This window comes from Peromyscus eremicus, chromosome 2 (assembly GCF_949786415.1).
Source record: "Peromyscus eremicus chromosome 2, PerEre_H2_v1, whole genome shotgun sequence".
Lineage (NCBI taxonomy): Eukaryota > Metazoa > Chordata > Mammalia > Rodentia > Cricetidae > Peromyscus > Peromyscus eremicus.
The window spans coordinates 77,457,225-77,477,024 of NC_081417.1; the positions used below are offsets into that span (position 1 = coordinate 77,457,225).

Genomic DNA, 19,800 nt, shown 5'->3' on the forward strand with positions numbered 1-19,800 from the left:
GCAAGGTAGCTTAGCAGCAGGCAGGAAATTCAAAGGGAGAGACAGGAAGAAGACGGAGAGAGATGCCAGAGAACTGCCCAAGGAGCAACATGTAATGGGACATAGGTAAAGCCATAGGAAAATGTGGTGATACATAGATTAATAGTTATGGGCTAATTTAAAATATAGAGCTAGCTAGCAAAAAGCTTGAGCCATGGCCATGCAGTTATAATTAATACAAGCCTCTGTGTGTTTACTTGGGTCTGAGCAGCTGCGGACCAGGTGGGACACAGAAAAACTTTCAGCTACACAGGACTTTTGAAAAACCACAAATATTGATTGATATAAAAAAGTATAAATGAGTACAGCACTATTATAAAAATGTAGTAACTCCTAATCACTTCAATATTTTATGTATTGAAACAAAAAACTTATTAGTTTCTTTGAAACTATATGAAAATAATTTAAAAATTCACATTATATAATACCTAGGAAAGACTGATGGAAAAAGACAAGACAGTCAGACAAAAGGGAAAATTCTTCACTATCTCACATTTAAATATGTTGTAAAGTTATGGTAACTAAATCATTTTGGTTCAGTTTAAGATAAGAGAGGATAAACTAGAAGGAGGGGCCAAGTGCCCATTCACATTTACTAGGTGGTTAAAAAGACATTCAACTTGGGGCTGGAGACATAGCTCAGAGGTTAAGAGCACTGGCTGCTCTTCCAGAGGACCTGAGTTCAATTCCTAGCAACCACATGACAGCTCACAACTGTTTGTAACTACAGTTCCAGGTGATCTGGCATCCATGCACAGACACACATGTGCATTATAAAATAAATAAATCTTTTTAAAAAAAGAGACATTCAAATAAATTGGGAGAGAATTAGTGAGTAGGGAGCAAGCTAGTGAGCTGGAACAATTAACATTTAAAAAAATGAGACATCTTTGTATGGGACCCCTAAGCAAGTTCCAGATTAAGCAAGCAGCTAGGTGGAAAGCATTTCTGATTTGAGCAGTAAGAGAGTTGTTCTAACCAACAGTCATTCTAACAATATAAGAAAATACAAGATTTTTTAAAGACTTCTTTATTTTATGTGTCTGAGTATTTTGTCTGCATGTCTGTGTATTGTGCCTGCCTGATGCCCAGGGAGGTCAGACGCAGGTGTTGGATCCCCTGGAGCTGGACTTAAGGACAGCTGTGAGGCACCAACTGGGTGCTGAGATATGAACCTAGATCCTCTACAAGAGCAGCAACTGCTCCTAACTGGGGAGCCACCTCTCCACAGCTACCCAGGTTTGGATCTTAAAAAGCAAAGTTTGATAGATTTAAGCAAATGAAGGTTTAAACCATTCATTCAATGGCACTGTACTAAACAGGTAAAATACAGCAAACTGGAAAATGTATTTGCTGCATATACAAAAAGGGTTCCTGGCCTCACTACAAAAAGAGTATATACAAACCACTAAGAATAAACAAAGATCCCTGTCATAGCAAAAGGGTAAAAACTATGACCAGGCTAAAAAAAAAGAAAGAAAGACAAATGCCTGGTAAATACAGTAGCTAATATTCCTCCTCAAAAATGATCAAAATTGAACTTGCCAGAACAATGCCTCTAGTTAGCTATCAAGTTAGCAATAATGCTTTTTACAAATCATATATTCAGGTGCACATAACAGGAGAATGTAAGTGTATACAACTCTCCAATAGCAGAGGTGACAGTGTGGACTAAGAAGTTAAAAATGTTTGTGTAGTTTACCAAATAAAGGATTTAGGACGCCCTCCTAAGGAAGTAATCAAAGGGAGCTTCCCAAATTCCTTATTTAAAAGATGTGAATGTGTGCTGTCTACACATTAGTTCAGAACACTCGGTTGTCATGAGGCTGGAGAGATGGCTCAGTGGTTAAGAGCACTGACTGGCTCAGGCTGAGGACTTGAATTCCGGTACCAGCACCCACATGGCAGCTTACAACTGCCTGTAACTCAGGGCATCCAATTTCCTCTTCAGATATCCATGGTCAGGGCACAGGATACTATGAACTAATGTGCATTTGAATCATATGTAACAGCTGAAGGATGCAGGCTGCAAAACTCTAGGCTAGCAAGTTCGTTGAAATAATATATGAATACACATACTAAACAATGTTCAACTGTATATCAACTGGAATTTTAAGGATGAAGAGATTATTCGGGGTTCCCCACCCCCTTCTGTTTCATTTACTCTACAAACATTGACTTGCTGGACTGCCTTACATATTTCTCTGTGTTCCAAATTATGCTCAGCTATGTATTACTTTGAAGTTAGGAAAAAGATACATTTTTATAAAGGTCTGCCGTGTGAAACTGACTTTTGTCAGATGCTGAACATTTATTTATTAAAGACCTGGAGCATAAAGTCTTGGTGGCCAATGACTGTCATCCCAGCGTTTGGGAGGCAAGGCAGAAGGATCAGAACTCAGACACCCTCTGCTGTGTAGTAAGCTGGCGGCCAGTTTGGGAAGCAGGAAAGCCTGTCACAAACAAATAAACAAAACATAGACTGGGAGCGAAGTTACTGTGCGCTCTTTCTACAACGTGTCAAAGATCCAGGGCTGGCCTCAGTTCACTGCATGTCCTGTCTTCACAGATGTTTTGTGAAACCATACCTGTTCCGGCTTGGTCACACACAAGTGTGGATATGAGAGGGAGATTTAGGATCCTTTTCTACTAGGATCCCTCAAAATGATCCTTTAAATGCCTGACACCTCACTAAACATTTAAAATCCATTGTCCCTCTGCACCCTCACAAGGACAGCAGGAGAATGGTCCGGTTTGTGCGGCTGAAAGCGCTCGCTGGCGCCTGGGGCTGAACCGGCAAGGAGAAGGGGTTTGGGCAGGAGGAACCCGGGAGTGCTGGCCTGGGGGGTCGGGGTCTTACCGCAGCTTGCTGGAAGGCGCCCTTGGTGTAGGTGCCACCGCCGCGGTAGGTGATGGCCGGGATCTCGCGGCTGAGCAGCGCGCACTTGTGCTGGTGTGCCCGGCTGGTGGAGATGTAATCCACGCGCGCCACCACGTTGTTCTTGGACGAGAAGGTGACGATGGCCACGCGCGTGGCCGTGGACACCACGGGGAAGTCGGACAGCAGCTTGCGCACGAACTTGAGCTCGTTGAGGAAGTTGGCTTGGCCCACGCTGGACGACTCGTCCACCAAGAAGACGAGCTCCAGGCGGTCACTGAGCTCCCGCAGGCGCCGCACGCGGCTCCGGAACGCGCGGCCCAGACGCTCCACTTTGCTCCCCACTGCCTCCTCCTCGCCGGACGCGGGTGGCACGGCCAGTCTGCCCGGAGCCCCAGGCGAGGCCTCGGGGAACAGGCGGAAGCTGAAGTTGAGCGACGGGGCCAGGGGCTGGAAGTTGGTCCAGCCGGACACCACTGCCAGAGCCCAGCAACAAAAGGCCAGGCACGACCACATCGCGCTGGGGACCGAACGGTGGCCCCCCGGAGAGTGCAAGGCGACAGTCCCCCAGAGCGTGGAGAGGAGCCTGGCGGCCCGAGCTGGGCGGAGGGGACCGGGGATAGCAGCCGCAAGCCTCAGAGCCCTTGCTTGTGACACTGGGGACAGGATCCAGACTCTGGCAGCTCAGGGACGGGACTCGGGAGGGACTGGAGAGCTCTGGTCCTTTGGCTCTCCGCTATTTCGCTTCTCTCCTCCTCCCCTCTCTCTCCCGAAGCCTATAAAATGTTTGAAGGAAGGGGGCAGTGAAGCCAGAGCCACTTCCCTCCTTTTCTGTTGTCCTCTCCTTCCTCTCCCTCTCCTTCTCCCCTATCTCCCCTCTATCTCTCTCCTCCCCCTCGCTCTTCCCTAGGATCCAGCTAAAGACTCTTGGAGATTCCATGACACCAGAACCCCTCGCCTGTCATGCTGTCAACATTCCCTCACAAGCGCACTGATTGATCCCATATGTCTGGCAAGGAGCTGCGGAGGAATTCGCTGGAGATGGATCTGGATACCGAGAGTGCCACAGTAATTGGAAACACTGTAGAGGAAAACATGCGCGGGGCTCGTGGAGTTGAAAACATGCCTTGAAAACTGCTTGCTCACCTTTTGGGCTTCTTTTTCTCTCTCGGGGATGGGGGGTGGGTGTCTAAGCCTCCCAAAGTGAATATTTGCATAACTTTCCCGAAGGGCCTGCCTGATCAGTGGTGCGGACTCCTGAGGACCTGTTCAAATCACAGGCTGTTGAAGTAGTACTCACCCCTGCGCACCGCAAATGCAGAATTATTGTACACCTTTCCTGCATTTAATAATTCACGCATTCGTTCATTCTTTCCTTCATGTAGTAGCTTCTGATGTCTGATAGGTCCCAAGAGTATGAGCAGAGAAAAACTGACATGACTTTGTCTAGGAACTTGTAACAAGTAAAAGAGTTGTCACAATCACCATCAACTCGACAGTCACACATGAGATGTATACACGTGGTTACATATGTTTATGTGTGTGCACATACATACATGTCATTACAACTGACCTTGGTTAAACAGAAGAGCTTGGGAGGTAGATTCTGAACTGTGAGTAGGGCCTCCATTTTGATCTGACTCAGCAGAGGAGAACTGCCTGGCATACATACCCTTTGGAATACCAGCTGCTACTCAGGGTGACTTTTCCAAGTAAGACCTCAAAGATGTGTATGCTTAAGGCTCATACTTATTACATGAAAGGTAGGGCCCTTGGTTAAAAGATTCCAGCTAGAAATCAGCAACCCTTTGTGGTTATATAAACCTCCACCACCTCTGGGCTTTGGTCCAGTGTCTACTTTTATTTTGCAATGAAATCAAGTGACTCCAGAGTTCCCTGATCTCTAACAGTGAGTGGCTTAACTCCAACTCTACGGTATGAACTACCTTCAACATGAGGGGTGTCAGAGCATGTAGGCAGAAACGTTAGGGCTCTTGGATCAATTTCCCTGACTTGAAGTCCTTGGCTGTACTATTTATTGATTGTATCGGTTCACTCATTTGGAAAATGGAGTAATAATAACATATTAAGGACTAAATCGTAAAATAGCAGAACTCTTAGGAATGTGTTCAGAACACAACATGTACTCAACAAATGCTGGCCATTCGTATCACTACCTTTGTTCACGAATGCTGTCCGAGTCCCATTTCCAGCAGCACTTACTGATCATCAAGAACGTAGCAGCTTGCAAAATCCTGAGAACTGAAAGTGAGTAGGACTCTATTCTAGTCCTCCAGGTCAGACTACATCAGAAGAATGTAGATTTGAAAATTATTCTGGAATTGTGTGTTTGCGAAAGGGACAAGGAGCAGGGAGAAGAAAGATCTGGATCTTCTGAGAAAGAATAAGATCTCATTTAACTTGGAACTCTTTCAAAAAGGGAGTTTTTCCAAATTTCATCTACCCCGTGTTATTTAAAACACATCATTAAGAGCTAGCATTCTGGGCCCATGGCAACCGCTGTATACACTATCTTGTGTGTCCCTTACCCCCTAACAAACCCCAGTAGACAGTGCTTTAAGACCTTCTAGTTGCAACCAATGAACATCCAGCTCCTCCTTGTTTAAACAGGATTTACTGGCTCAAGTAAATAAGCTGGAGAAAGGCCTGGGGTGGTGAAGCCAGGCTCAGAAAGCCTTGGAAAATGAAGGCACAGTGGAGCCTGCCTGAATATAATCTCAGCATCTGAGAGGCTGAGGCAGGAGGGTTGAGAATTCCAAATCATAATAAGATCCTGTCTCACAAAAAAAGCATGTCGGCGGTGTGAGAGAGGCAATGGGGCTGGGGAAATGGCTCTGCCTGTAATGTCCCTGGCAGGCAAGCAGGAGACATTGAGTTCAGAATCACAGGATCCATGTAAAAAGTGGAGCACAGTGATTGCTGTTGCAATCAGAGACAGGCAGGCAGGTCTCTGGAACTCCTTGGCCAGCCAGTCCAGCTGAATTGGTGAGTGCAAGGTTCAGTAGAGACCCTATCTTACTGAATAAGATGGTGAGTGATTGAGGAAGACATCTGATATCAGACTCTGGCCTACACACACACACACACACACACACACACACACACACACACACACACACTCAGAACCTCTTCTGCTTCTCCTTTTAAAATATTTAGTTAGTTATTTTACATCCCGACCACACATCACAGTTTCCCTTCCCTCCTCTCCTCCTAGTCCCTCCTCCCCCACCTCTCTTCTGCCCCCCCCCATCTGCTTCTCTTTACATGCTACATTTAGTCTCTTTTTTCACTTTCTGATGAGACGAGAAAGATTCTTGCCTATGAGTTCTGGTTTAGCAAAACCTACCACTACCATCACCTAAAAAAATGAGCAGAATGGGATTGCTTGTAACCCAACAAGGAAAACACTGGGGACAGAGACAGGCCACAGAAGCACCCCCCCCACTTAGCCCACACACTGACAGTAGCTAATCATCAGTGTAATCCTACACATCTAGACCTTCCTCTTTAAAAGCAGCGGAGTCCCCGAATTTCAGCTGAGCGCAGAGACATGCAGAGTAAAGACATCTGCATCTTCTGGCACCTCTTGCAGTCGAGTATGTCAGCACAACTGGGTTCTGAGTTGGTTTCATGTGCAACTTCCAGCAATACTCTTTTTAAGAAAAGGACAGCAGGTATGTTCATCTGTTGACTCTTTCACACTTGGCTCCAGTTTTCTGGGTAGAACATGCACTGTAGAGGAAGAAGGCCATGGAGAGTGTGTTTGGAGGGACCAATTCTGACCCTCTCTGCTTCTTATCCTAAGAAGTGAACAGCCTTATACTCCATTGGCCCCCACCTCTGGGATGCTATGTTCAGTACATGGAGCTGAGTCACCACAGACTAAACCCTCTTAGGCTGTTTCCATCAAGCATCGGGCAGAGATGACAAAAACAGTGAATGCAGCCACCCTCCTCTAAAGCAGTGGTTCAGAACAAGGGGTGGTCTGCTATCGCATCCCACCCTGAAAACACTGGGAGGAATCTGGAGACATGTAGTGTGATGTAGCTTGTGCATGTGTGCGTGTGTGCATGCGTGCATGTGAGTGTGTGTGTGTGTGTGTGTGTGTGTGTGTGTGTGTGTTTTGGAGCAGGTGCACTACTGGCATCTAGTGTATAAAGACTGGGTTGCTGCTAATCGATTACTTGAGTGTTCTGGACAGCCCTCATCATGAAGAACCATCCATCTCAATGGCATGTGTAGTGCCAAGGCAGAGGGAAATGCTGACCTATACTACAGTACAGTGATAGGCACAGGAAGTGATAAAATACTAACACTGAGCAGGAGAAGAACCCACAGGACTTGGCATATGGAGCTGAATTGAGGGAAACCGCTGTGCCTTCAGCTAGTGAAATTAATATTCTAGGAAGCAAAATCAGTCGTGTTAGTGGGCAGGAGACTAAAGGTGCATGCTAGTCTCTCACATATCCTGATCCCAAATCAGCAAACAAAACGGAACCTCAAACCCTATGCACCTGCTGGGACCAGTTCCGGAGGCAAGGACAACGCCTTTGCCATCCATCTGCCACTGTTTAAAGCAAAGATGCATGCGTGTCTAGGGAAGGTTAAGTAGGGCTGGAGACAGCAGAGGCTGAGCTGGTTCTGGCCAAGACCTTCCTGGGACAAGAATCAAGTCTAAACGGGAGCAGAGGCAGGACAAAATTCAGTCCCCGTTCCTGCTGGAAATTATGTTCTGTTTGCTTCAAAATCCGCAAGCTTGCTGGTGACTGGCAGCAGCAGGCAGTGGAGATGGAGGAAGATGCCCCCTTGTGACTGTATCTTATAACAGTTTAACAGGCATCCCCTCATACAGAGCTTAGGAAAGTTTGCTACTCTATGTTTCTTGTAGGTAGAAGTACCTAGGGATGAGGTTTACAGTAGAAAGACCCTGGTATTGAGACACTGGGAACAATGAAATAGCAAAAAAAAAACCTGTAAATTAATGTTGATAATCTGATGATGATATTTATTGCAGACAAAACATTTGAGAATGCCTATGACTGTATTTCATTTTACTAACTGAATATGTTTATAAATGCAAATAACATTTATCTCTTTTTTATATTATATAGTGCTCTCTGCTTAAAATGGGAAGAAATAGAGCTATGTAACACAACGCACACATTTGAGGACATAAATGGATTCTTGCATGTCATTTCAGTACATGTAAGTGGCAAGGTGTTGCTCCTGTTTTTGATTTTTGAAACAAAATCTCACTCAGCAGTTCAGGCTTGCCTGGAATTCACTGTACATCCCAGGCTGTCTTGGAACTCACAGCAACCCCCCCTGCTTCAGTCTCCTAAACACTGGGTCACACCCGTGAGCTGCATCTTGGCATGTGCCGTTTCTTGCCAGCTCTGTGAGCTGTCAGGGAAGGGTTGACATCGCTGTGCCATTCTTTGTCACCCCCTGCATTTGTAACTACTCTGCACTAACCCAGATAACAAACCCTCCGATATCCGCTGGATTAAACTGAGCCTTGACAACCCCTCAGAAAGTGATCAAGAGACTTCGCATCTGACCAGCATGTAATCTTCTCCACACAGCCACACCAGCCACCTCACTTCTGAGAACGCTCACCTGGCCCTGCCCTCACTGTACTGGCTCACTGGGGTGGAGTGCCAGGTATTGCGACCACTCCACCGCCCTTTTTGTAGTCTGTAACTAGTGTTAATTGGTTCCTTTTTATGGAAAAATACATGTAATTGAAATCAAGTACACTGTTTTAAAGAAAAATGGTACCAAGATCACCTTCCAGAAGATACGCCCCATCATCCCCTGACCTTGCAAATGGGTGGCTGATGTCTGCCAGTGCCCCTGGGACTATGTATCTGCTTCTCTTTTTAGGTGAAAAGTAAGTTGGTTTCTAAACGCCATCATCAGGAAACCAGGTATTCTTACATCCGGGAGATCTGAGCCCCAGGAGAAATTTCCAAACAACAGAAGTTATTCTAAGCTAAATGTCACAAAGCTTGTGTCTGGGACTGGCGAATGCTGACTGCCTTCAGAATCTTTTGTCTAACGCTTTGAACCGGCTTTAGGTTCACAACAACCTTTTCATTTACCTCCTCAGAAACAAACCACAGAAAAATATGTCCCAAATCTTACCTGTCTCCTTGGATTTCCCAAAGATAAGGTGTGAGACAACCTCTCTCTTAGAATATTATAGATTGAAGACCTCTCTAGATTCTCTTACAGGCCCTGCCTTTATGAATACTTACAGGCAGCCATAGATGTATAGCCATGTTTCATCACTTTTAACCTATTAAAAAAAGGAGTGTACATTTCTAGATATCACATCCGAGGTCAAGGACTGAGCCAAATACAGTTTGTGATCTTAACTATGACACTAAAGAGTGTCCACTAAAGTAAGTTAAGGGTGGTTTGGGAAAGGCACATCCTTTTGATGTTTATCTTCTTTCCTTCACTGATGTGTGAAATGTACAAGGGCCAGGTAGGGACGGCTAATTCCCTAGGGACAAACTACGCCACCACCATACTTTCCCATGACAGCACTCCAGCTAGGGTTACTTTACACACTTCATTTTCAAAATTATGGTCCAATAGAATTGCCTTTTGCACAAGTGGATTTTCATGAGTTCTAAATACATATTCAGTCTCATGGAACCACAACTGCCGTAATGGTACAGCTCCATCATTACAAAAGCTTCCTTTCTGTGACACCCTTGCCTCACCCCTAACTGCTGGTCTGTTTTGTGTTTTTGAGAATGACATATAATTGGAATGGAATAGTACACAATTTTTAGAGGCTGACACTTCTTTTTCACTTAGCATAATAACTTTGAGATTCCTTCATTTTGTGAGTGAATTTAAATTTTCATTTCGGTAGGGTAAATGCCTAGGGATGAAATTGCTAGATCATATGACGAAAGTATGATTTAATCATAAGAAACTGCCAGAACATTTTCCAGAGTGGCTCACACACCAGTTCTTAATCGTGATAGACACATGTGAGTTCCTGCTTGCCCTACATCCAATCTAGTAATCACGTGTTTGTGTGCATATGCATAGATAGACATGTTGCTAAAATTCCCTCCCAGGGGGAGGTGTAAGCAACATTTACCCCTCTTCCAAAGGTCCCAAATGACAAACCGAGGCATGATTCCACCAAAGTTCACTTTAGGAAACCAATGACTTTATTGGGCTCTCTTACAGAGCATAAATGAAGGGTTGCCTACTGAAATGTGGGCAATCCCCTCCCCAAAAAGCCACACAGAAACTCTTTACTCAGAAGGGATGATGGTTTTCCCATAGCTGCAAAGACGGAGCTCCCTCCTCCAGTCTTTCCCAGCCTACAGACTCCAGCCCTTCCCCAAGGCCATGTGCAATTAGAGCAGAGTTGCATACAAAAGGTGCTATAGAGTGGCTGGGTACACTAGTGAGGGTGCTGTGACTCTCCTTCCCTCTCATGAGGGGATGTCAACAGTCGTCAAGCCCATACGTGATGATCCTTAGCAAGTGTGTCTAGCTGAATTCCCGAAGATGGTGGTTGTTTGGCTTGGAGGGTAAATTCATGTATGCATGTATGTGCACACATCGATCACCATTCACATGGACTTGCAATGGTATCTCATTGTAGTTTTTTTTTAAACAATTGACTTTTATCTTGTGTGTGTGTGTGTGTGTGTGTGTGTGTGTGTGTGTGTAAGTCTGATGTTGACATCAAATATCTTCCTTGATTGCTCTCCCCTTTATTTAATGGCTCAGGATCTCTCACTGAGCCCAGAGCTCACCAATTCTGGTTAGCCTAACTGGCCACCTTGTCCCCCCAAGGATTCCCTGTTTCTGCTTCCTTCGTGCTGGGAGTACAGGTCTGGCATGCCAGCCTGACTTTTGAATGGCTTTGGGGGATCCAAAATCCAGTCCTCAGGCTTGCAAGGCAGTTGCTGTACCTGCAAGCCTCTCTACTTTTCATGGGGCTGAAGTTACATTTCCTAAATAAGCAATGATGCTGGAGATTATTCTTTGTACCTAAAGTTCAAGGATTTGACAAAAACAAATCTTAGTTTCTTCTCACTTGAAAATGTATTTCATTCCCATTCCTTTGCTGGATGTACAGCTCTAGATCGACAGACTTCCTTTTTCTGTATTACTGTAAATCTACTATTTAGCTGGATGTTATGCTATATACTTATCTCCTAGCATTGGGGAGGTTGAGGCAGGAAGATTGTGAGTTTGAAACTACTTTGGGCTAAATAGCAAATTTGAGGTCAAATTAGACTACACAGCAAGACTCTGTCTCAAAAAATATACTACACAAGCCAGGCATGGTGGCATAGGCCTTTAATCCCAGCACTTGGGAGGCAGAGGTAGGCAGATCTCTGTAAGTTCGAGGTCAGCCTGGTCTACATATTGAGTTCCAGGACAGCCAAGGCTACACTGAGAAACCCTGTCTTGAAAAAAACCAAAAAATATATATACTACACAAAACAATAAACAAAACAAAAACCTCACAAAATCTGTTTTACCCACTTGTTTTTTTTTAACTTACTGTATTTTTGCAGCTTAAAAACTTTTGCTTATATTTTCATCTTTTCTATTTCTCAGATAAAACCTGTTTTTCCTTTTATTTTAAGAAGCATTTATGAATGCACACTGGGGGTTTACATAAGACCTGCATTAAACTCCGTGATGCAATTCCGATGGCATCTGGGGCTATTCTAACTTGTTCATGTTCTGGGGGTGTTTTGTTTGTTTTTTGAAAGATGAGTAGCTTTCAGTTGCGTCTTGGATATTTTGAATATTGTGTTGATGGGCCTAGAAGTCTTGGTTAAAGGACATAGAAGGAGATTGATGCTCTTATTTTAGTTGGTAGGTAGTCTTGGGAACTTCAGATCACAATACCCATCCCGCCTTCTGTGGGTGTTGGTCACAGGAGCAATTACAATGTCAAATCAGTCTGCAATGTTTGGGGGGTTTCACCTGTGGTCAGCTGGAGACCTGGGTGGAATTCTGAGAATACAACAAGTGATTAAGAGCAGATCCTTGCAAGCAGTTCAGGAAAAAGATGGGAGTCTCCAAGCTCTTTATTTCTAAGACCTTCTGGACTATTTTTCATTTTTCTTAAAAACAGAATTTCATATTTTGTGTATGTATACATGTATGTGTATTTGTGGAGGTCAGAGGAAAACTTCTGGGCATTGAATCTTTCCTTCCACCATCTGGGTCCCAGGGATCAAACTCAGGTTGTCAGATTGGACAGCAAGCGTCTCTACCCACTGGGCCATCTTGCTGATTCCACTTTTTATTTCCTGACATTTCCTGTTAGTCGTCTGCTCAGAATTTGGGGCCTGAGATGCCCTGCTGTCCTGTACATGTCTATGAACGTGCCCGCATCCATACCAAAGGTTCAGGAACTCAACAGTCTTCCTCCAGTTCGCAGGCTCACTCTGCATTTCAGCCTCATCCTTGCCCATTGCTTTGAAGGGGTTGGCTGGGGGTAGAAGGTAAGAGAATAGGCAAGTGAACACACAAAGAAGGAAGGAAACGCGGCAAATGTCTGGATTTTTGTCGCTCTGACACTTTTTCTGAAGGCCTCTCTATACCAGCGTCTGTTTGGGGGTTTCGAGCTATGCTGGATTAGTGCCAGCAGTCCTGGGGGAGTAGACGTGGTAAACTCACTGTTGCTTGAAAACTCCGTGAATTCTGGTGTCTCCCACCCAAACAACCTGCCGCTGTTAACCCTTCATTGTCCTCTGACAGCAGTGTGCACTCTGTGTGCATCTTCTAGTCGTGTTCTGTGGAAAGGGAGCAGTGGAAAGTGCCTACTCCATTTTACTGAGAACTCAGATTCTTTCTCTTTTGAAAAACAGTTTTATTTTCCCGATCACTCTTCCAAGGCTATCTTTCCGTTTAAAGTTCTGTACTTCTTCAAAAAGTTACAGCAATTTACATTCTCTTAAGGATGCTATCCTTAATTTAAACCAATGCAAGTGAACATTCATTAACATGGATATGTTTATAGCATTTGCTAATCATTGCCTCTCTTCTATATTATCTATGACATTATTTAATATCAGTTTTATATCATGTATTGTTTTACTGTTTCCCCTCTTGGTTACATTTGTGAAAAGCTGATTATTTTGTTACAGTTTTTAGAACGCTAACACCAGGGTACTTCTTAAATACATTAATTTATGCCTTTTCTCTGAACACTTTATTCCGTAGTTTCTTGACTTGAAATTACTTCTTTTATTTTTATTTATTATAGTGTGTGTGTGTGTGTGTGTGTGTGTGTGTGTTGTTGTTGTTGTTGTTTTTGTTTTTGAGACAGGGTGCCATGTATCCCAGGTTGGCCTTGAACTCACAGTGTAACTGAGGATAACCTTGAACCTCTGGTCCTCCTGCCTCCACCTCCCTTCCTTTCCCAGTGCCAGGCTTACAGGTGTACGTCACCATATCTGATTTATATGGTTCTGGGGATCAACCCAGGGCTTCTAGCATGCTGGACAAGCATTCTGTGAACTGCACCAGTCCAACTGCATTTTTAAAAGCTAGATTTTTAAAGTTGTAGTCATGTGTCTATGTGTGGGTTTGTGAATGCAGTGCTCTCAGTGGGCAGAAGAGGGCATTGGATCACCTAGAGCTGGAGTTACAGGCAGTAGTGAGCTACCCACTGTGGGTGCTGGAAACCCAATCAGGTCCTCTGCAAGAGCAATAGGAGCTCTTAACCGCTGAGCCATCTCTTCGGCTGCCTCCTACTGCTTTTCTTAAAGTGGGCTTTCCAGATGCAGCTGTGCACAGGAGGTGACATTAGCTGTGTCTTCTCTGTGACATCATTATTACTTTCTAAACAATCTATAATCAGAGTTTTACTTCTTCTTTTTGGTCCAAAAATTATTAAGTGTTAGTTTGTTTTATTGTTATCTTGTCATTCTAACTCTGAAGTTCTGTGTGTTTTGTAACTTACATCTAATCCATTTTCAAGAGTATTTCATGAAGGTTAAGGAGCAGGCATGCACATCTTCTAGACTCATTGAAATGTCTCATGACCTAGCACATGGCATATGATATGACATGCCATTAGATTTCGGGAAGAAAATAAGCATTTTTGGTTGCAGGATATAAATTCTTCTGTCTTATAAATCATCTTTATTTTATACATTAGATGAAGGCTCTGGTCTTTATTCACTTTAATCTTTTCCATCTGTAGGAGACTGAGAATATATTCAAGTCTGGTCCAGTTTTGACAATTTATATTGTGTTTTCCAGATTCATGTTTTGAATTGTCTTTAAAATTTTACTCATAAATGTTCATAATAGTTACATAGTTTCTGTGAATATTCATAACATTAAGAACGTACAACTAAGCTTTATTCATTTAGTGTAGATTGTTCTCCTTTTTTTAAAAAAATTGTTGCTGCTTTTAAGCCACGGCTGTCCGAGTCAGCATCTGCAACTCTGGTGTTACCTGCAGTAGTTTGGCCACAAAAGCCACGGCCGGAGGGAGTTCTGTTCACTCATGCTCCAACTCTTTCAAAGATGTGAAGGAACTTAACTTAATCTCTGTTCCTCTAAAGCTTCAAAGATTAAGGTGGAATTCTGTTCTTCAGAGAGGCTGAACAGCAAGTGGTGAGCAAGCAGCTCACCTCTCCTTGCTCACTTCTTCTTGCTCACCTCCTCTCCTTCCTCACCTCCTCTCCTTCCTCACCTCCTCTTCTTCCTCACCTCCTCTCCTTCCTCACTTCCTCTCCTTCCTCACCTCCTCTCCTTCCTCACCTCCTCTTCTTCCTCACCTCCTCTCCTTCCTCACTTCCTCTCCTTCCTCACCTCCTCTCCTTCCTCACCTCCTCTCCTTGCTCACTTCTTCTTGCTCACCTCCTCTTCTTCCTCACCTCCTCTCCTTCCTCACTTCCTCTCCTTCCTCACCTCCTCTCCTTGCCCACCTCCTCTCCTTCCTCACCTCCTCTCCTTGCTCACCTTCTCCAAAAAACCTTCCTGCTTCTCCTCGCCCCTCCTTAAAAGCCCTTCTCCACCTGGCTCCTCCCCACCACTTCCTATCAGCTAGTTGCTGACTCAGCCTTCTGACTGCAGGTGAATTTTATTTAATCAAACACATCTTTGTATCATTAAACAAATGTTCCAGAGCATAAACAAAAGTAACACACCTTAAAATAATATTCTACAACATTTCTCCCTTTTGTCTAAACAAAAAAATAAATAAAAGCTTTTAACTTTAACATAATAAGACTGTACACAATAAGAACAATTACCAAGTAAAGATTACACTCACAATGTAGTGAATTCCAGTTCATTTGTGTCTGGCAAATAAAAAAAATACTCTGTTATCTATCCTATCTTAATGAATCTAAAGTTTTATATCTCATTTATTCTCTATCTAAGGAAAATTGCAACTGTAACTATCTAGTCTTCAACTCCATCAAAGACTCAGAAGGATAATATTATTTGAGTAAACAAAAATTGCATTGCAAACAACTTCCAAAACTCTAGCAATGACAGAGACATCTGACTGCCTGGACAGTCACCCAAAGTTCCATCTGCAACCTTGGGACATTCATCTTCAGCCTACAGGCTTAGAGTATCAGGAAGACTTCTCAGTGAAACAGGAAATTTGAACAATTGTCCTGCCTTGTTTTGTCAAAGTTCATCAGTTGCTTTTCTCTGTGTCCTTCAGGATATCTGACAGACTCTCTGTGAAGCAGGAATTTTGAAGGACTATTCTGCCTTGTTTTGGTAAAGTTCAACAGTCTTTTTCCTGTGTGTCCTGCATGTCCAGTATGCACAGAACATTGTCAGCAGTCAAAGGCAAGAGCAGTTTCTTTGCCCAGTGGCTAATCTTGCCACAATGAAAAGCAAACTCCATAAGGAGTTTCTTAAATGCCCATTATCTCTGAAGTAAATTGGTGCTGCCAGGAGCAGATGTGTCTCATTGTCATGAAAAACTTTAAGTTTTCATTTTAAATGCCATATTCTATAGGTCTTTGAAGTATTTGAAGATCATCTATCTAAAATATACCTATTTAACCTAAAAAACATACCTAACGCATCTATAAATTTGATTGTTATAAATGACTACTAACCTATGTTTCTTGATTATCCTATATAATTTGTAATAATAGCTTTCAAAAAGTAGTACTTTATTTTACATTTTTAAATGAACTGCATAGGTACAATACCTTAAACAAGAGCAAAAACATATATATATATATAATGTTGTAACAAAAATAACCTTACATTTGTATCAATATACAAAAGTTCTTTAAATGAGAGTAGAAACTTATATACAGTGTAACAAAAGAACTTTAAATTTGTATCAATATTCTATATTCCCCTAAATGATAACAAACATCCATAGCCCACCAAATAACCAAAGACCATCCCCACCCTCCAACTCTTGGGAATATGGACATCATTTTCTTTTCTTTTCTTTTTTTTATGGTGAAAAAGTATATTTAGAATTAGCCAGCTGGACTCGATTTAGATGATCCCAATTTTGTTGGCAACATCCAGAGCATCATAGTCAGGAGCCAACTGAACATATGCCTTCTTCTCTCCATCAGGCCTTATGAGAGTGTTGACTTTGGCCACATCAATGTCATAGAGTTTCTTCACAGCTTGTATGATCTGGTGCTTGTTGGCCTTGACATCCACAATGAACACAAGTGTGTTGTTGTCTTCTATCTTCTTCATGGCTGACTCATGAGTTTGATGATGGCATAGTGGTCAAGCTTGTTTCTCCTGGGCATGCTCTTTAGAGGATATTTGGGCTGCCTCTGGAGCCGCAGGGTCTTGGGCTACTGGAACGTGGGTGACCTGCGGATCTTCTTCTTTTTGTGGCTATGGATGCCTTTCAGCACTGCCTTCTTGGCTTTCAAGGCCTTCGCTTTGGCTTCAGCTTTGGGAGGGGAGGGAGCTTCCTTCTTCACTTTTGGCGCCATCTTGGACATCATTTTCTTTAGACTGCTTCCTGCTGTCTGTGGGTGAAGCAGCTTTAGGATACCAGAGAGAAAATTTCAGAAAACAGCCAAGTCCTGGAAGACCAGCAGTAATCTTTGTTGATAGATACCACCTGTCAACATTCATGAGGTCTTGCCTGATCAAACCTGATCCATATTAACATTGAAGGAATCCACAGCCTCTCATTTCCTGTGGGAACAAAACTCCAAAGCATTTTTATTTCCATTGAAAAATACATTTTTTTTTTTTACTTCTTTAAAGTTAAGATATCCCTAAAGTATCTAGGTTGGTTCAATTTTGCAGTTCTGTTTACAATCCTATGTCTGTCAGCAGCTGTCATTTGCTCAACAACATCCAAAAAATTCAAAATCAACACAATACTATATAGGATCCAGGCTTCCTGTGTATTTATCATCTTATGTGGCTTTTTTTTCTTTCACACTCTGTTTAGACTTTTTTTTTTAAGCTATTCTTTTTTTTAATGACTGTACTCTTTTTCTTTCTTAAGCCTACTTACATTGTAGAACACACTGGAACCTGGTTAGAGGTTGTTCCTATCTGGACCTCTTTTATTGCATATCTTTTAGCCTCTTTGACCACATGAACAAGCTTTAAACTGCTGAGTGGCGTGAACCTCTGCCCATGGCTTTGGCGGCTGGCTCAGCCTGCTTCTTGGGTCAGGAAAGCCAAGCACAAAACTCATGGCCGGTGGGAGGTTTGTCTGACCAGGAACTGCATTCAACTTTCCTAGAGCTCTAAAATGCCGATGCTTGTGCTGTGGCAAGCATTTTTATTTAGTTTTTTGTTCCTACATAACTTGCTGGCTGCTCAAGGGCTTACCAGCAGGCAGAAACTCTTAAAGGAGCTGCATTCCCTCTCTCTCTTTTTTTTCCAAAGCTTTCTCAGGCCCTATGGAAATTAGAGACCTCACATTGGTATGCCTTTGGGGACCCACCATCCAGCTCCCAAATAAATCACACATGGAGGCTTATTCTTAACTATGAATGCTTGGCCTTAGCTTGGCTTTTTTCTTGCCAGCTTTCCTTAATTTAAATTATCCCATCTACCTTTTGCCTCTGGGATTTTCCCTTTTCTTACTTCTGTGTGTCTTACTCTTACTCCGTGGCTTGCTGCATAGCTGGGTGGCTGACCCCTGGAGTCTTCCTCCTTCTCTGGCTACTTCTTTTTCTTTCTCCTCCCAGATTTCTCCTATATATTCTCTCTGCCTGCCAGCCCTGCCTATCCTTTCTCCTGACTTGCTATTGGCTGTTTAGTTCTTTATCAGGTGTTTTAGACAGGCACAGTAACACAGCTTCACAGAGTTAAACAAATGTAACATAAACAAAAGTAACACACCTTAAAATAATGTTCTACAACATTAGATATTTGTAAAGATTTATTTTTATTCATGCATACGTGTGTGTGTGTGTGTGTGTGTGTGTGTGTGTGTGTGTGTGTGTGTGTGTCACATGAGTGCTGGTGCCCTTGGAGGCCAGAAGAGGGTACTGAATCTCCCAGTAGCTAGAGTTGTGGGAGGCTTTGAGCCACCCAATGGGTGGGTGCTGGGAACTTAATAAACTCAGGTCTGCAAGAGCAGCAAGTGCTCTAACCACTGTGGAATCTCTCCAGCTCCCTTTGCCATTTTTAACAGATTTGCCTTGAATTTGTCTACGTCCAGGTGATGCCTCCATTTCATTATCATCTTCATCACCAACATCATCACCCACACTTTGAGTTTGTTGACATCACTTTTCCCATGCTTTAATCTCCCCTTAGCCTGTCATTTTTATGCCCCCCCACCATGCCCTGTGAAGGCACCTGCATGAATTGTTAACACGAACAGCTGTAGTATCTTGTCATCCTGCTTCAGACTTCCCCATTTTTATGATTGTTAGCCGTCCTTGTCTCCACACTCTCTTTTCTTTGTGGAGATTACTCTCTCTGCTCCTCACTGTCATAGGTTGGGTTTACCCTCACACCTTCAATTTGAGCAAGCCTCATGGCTTACTGTAACAAGCAAAATGCTCACAAAATGACACAAGATTGGCCTTGACATGCATTTCCATGACAAGCTTTCTCTGAAGCCTCTGGTTCTTTACTTAAGGAAATCATAACGCCTGTTTTAGGCTGTTGCCCCCAAGCAGCAGAAGGCAGATAAATAGTACAGCATGAAGTCTGATAGTCTATATCATCTCCAGCAGTTGCACAAGGACCCTGGCTGAGATGGTCAGGGACTAGCTATTCTACATGCTTGTGAACTCAATGCCAGTTTCTAAATACAGGAAGATTTTGTAGGACTTTGCTTTTATTTTTTCTATGTGTCTGTGCATTGTACATTGATACGAACACATGAATCAAATAACATCACCATGAACTTGGACATTGTGCTTTCTTATAATTCTCTAACTCCTGTGACGTCTCATCTTTTCCCAAGATGAAGACTTTAAACCCTGCATTTCATGAGTTTCTCACCTCCACTTGCAGCACACAGTTCTGTGGTCCAGTTTGACCAAAGAGATGCAAAGGGTAGTTAGCATAGCTTCTAGAAAACATGTCTTTTCTCCGTAGAAAGAGAGATGCAGTTCAATGCCATGCTTCAGTTAGTGTTTGTCCCCCATCCTCTATGTCACACACCCTAGCTTTCCAGTTGTTGGGATATGTGACGTCAGGATGTAATTTCTTTTTAAGCAGGATCTTACTAAACAGCCCAGGCTGACTAGAACTTGTCCTGCCTCAGTCTCCCAAGTGCTGGAATTATATGCGTGCTCTATTATGCTTGGCATTACTTGTTCTCATTTAAAGCCTAATTAAGTTAATTGGAGTGGAGACAGGAGAGAGGAAGAGTAAAGCTAAAGGTTTCATTTGGAACTTAGCAGTTTGTGTCT

At 43.2% G+C, this 19,800-nt stretch overlaps 1 protein-coding gene and 1 pseudogene across 1 annotated transcript in view; both read right to left on the reverse strand.

The window, feature by feature from the left end:
* Svep1 (sushi, von Willebrand factor type A, EGF and pentraxin domain containing 1) overlaps positions 1 to 3,694 on the reverse strand; it is a 178,256-nt gene extending 174,562 nt beyond the window's left edge. Inside the window, exon 1 of the mRNA XM_059254397.1 lies at positions 2,900 to 3,694. Within this exon, the coding sequence (XP_059110380.1) occupies positions 2,900 to 3,433 (534 nt within the window). The 5' untranslated portion in view covers positions 3,434 to 3,694. The remainder of the gene's footprint in view (positions 1 to 2,899) is intronic.
* A 12,741-nt stretch (positions 3,695 to 16,435) lies between these two features.
* On the reverse strand, positions 16,436 to 16,896 carry LOC131904717 (large ribosomal subunit protein uL23-like; annotated as a pseudogene).
* Between the last annotated feature and the right edge of the window lie 2,904 nt (positions 16,897 to 19,800).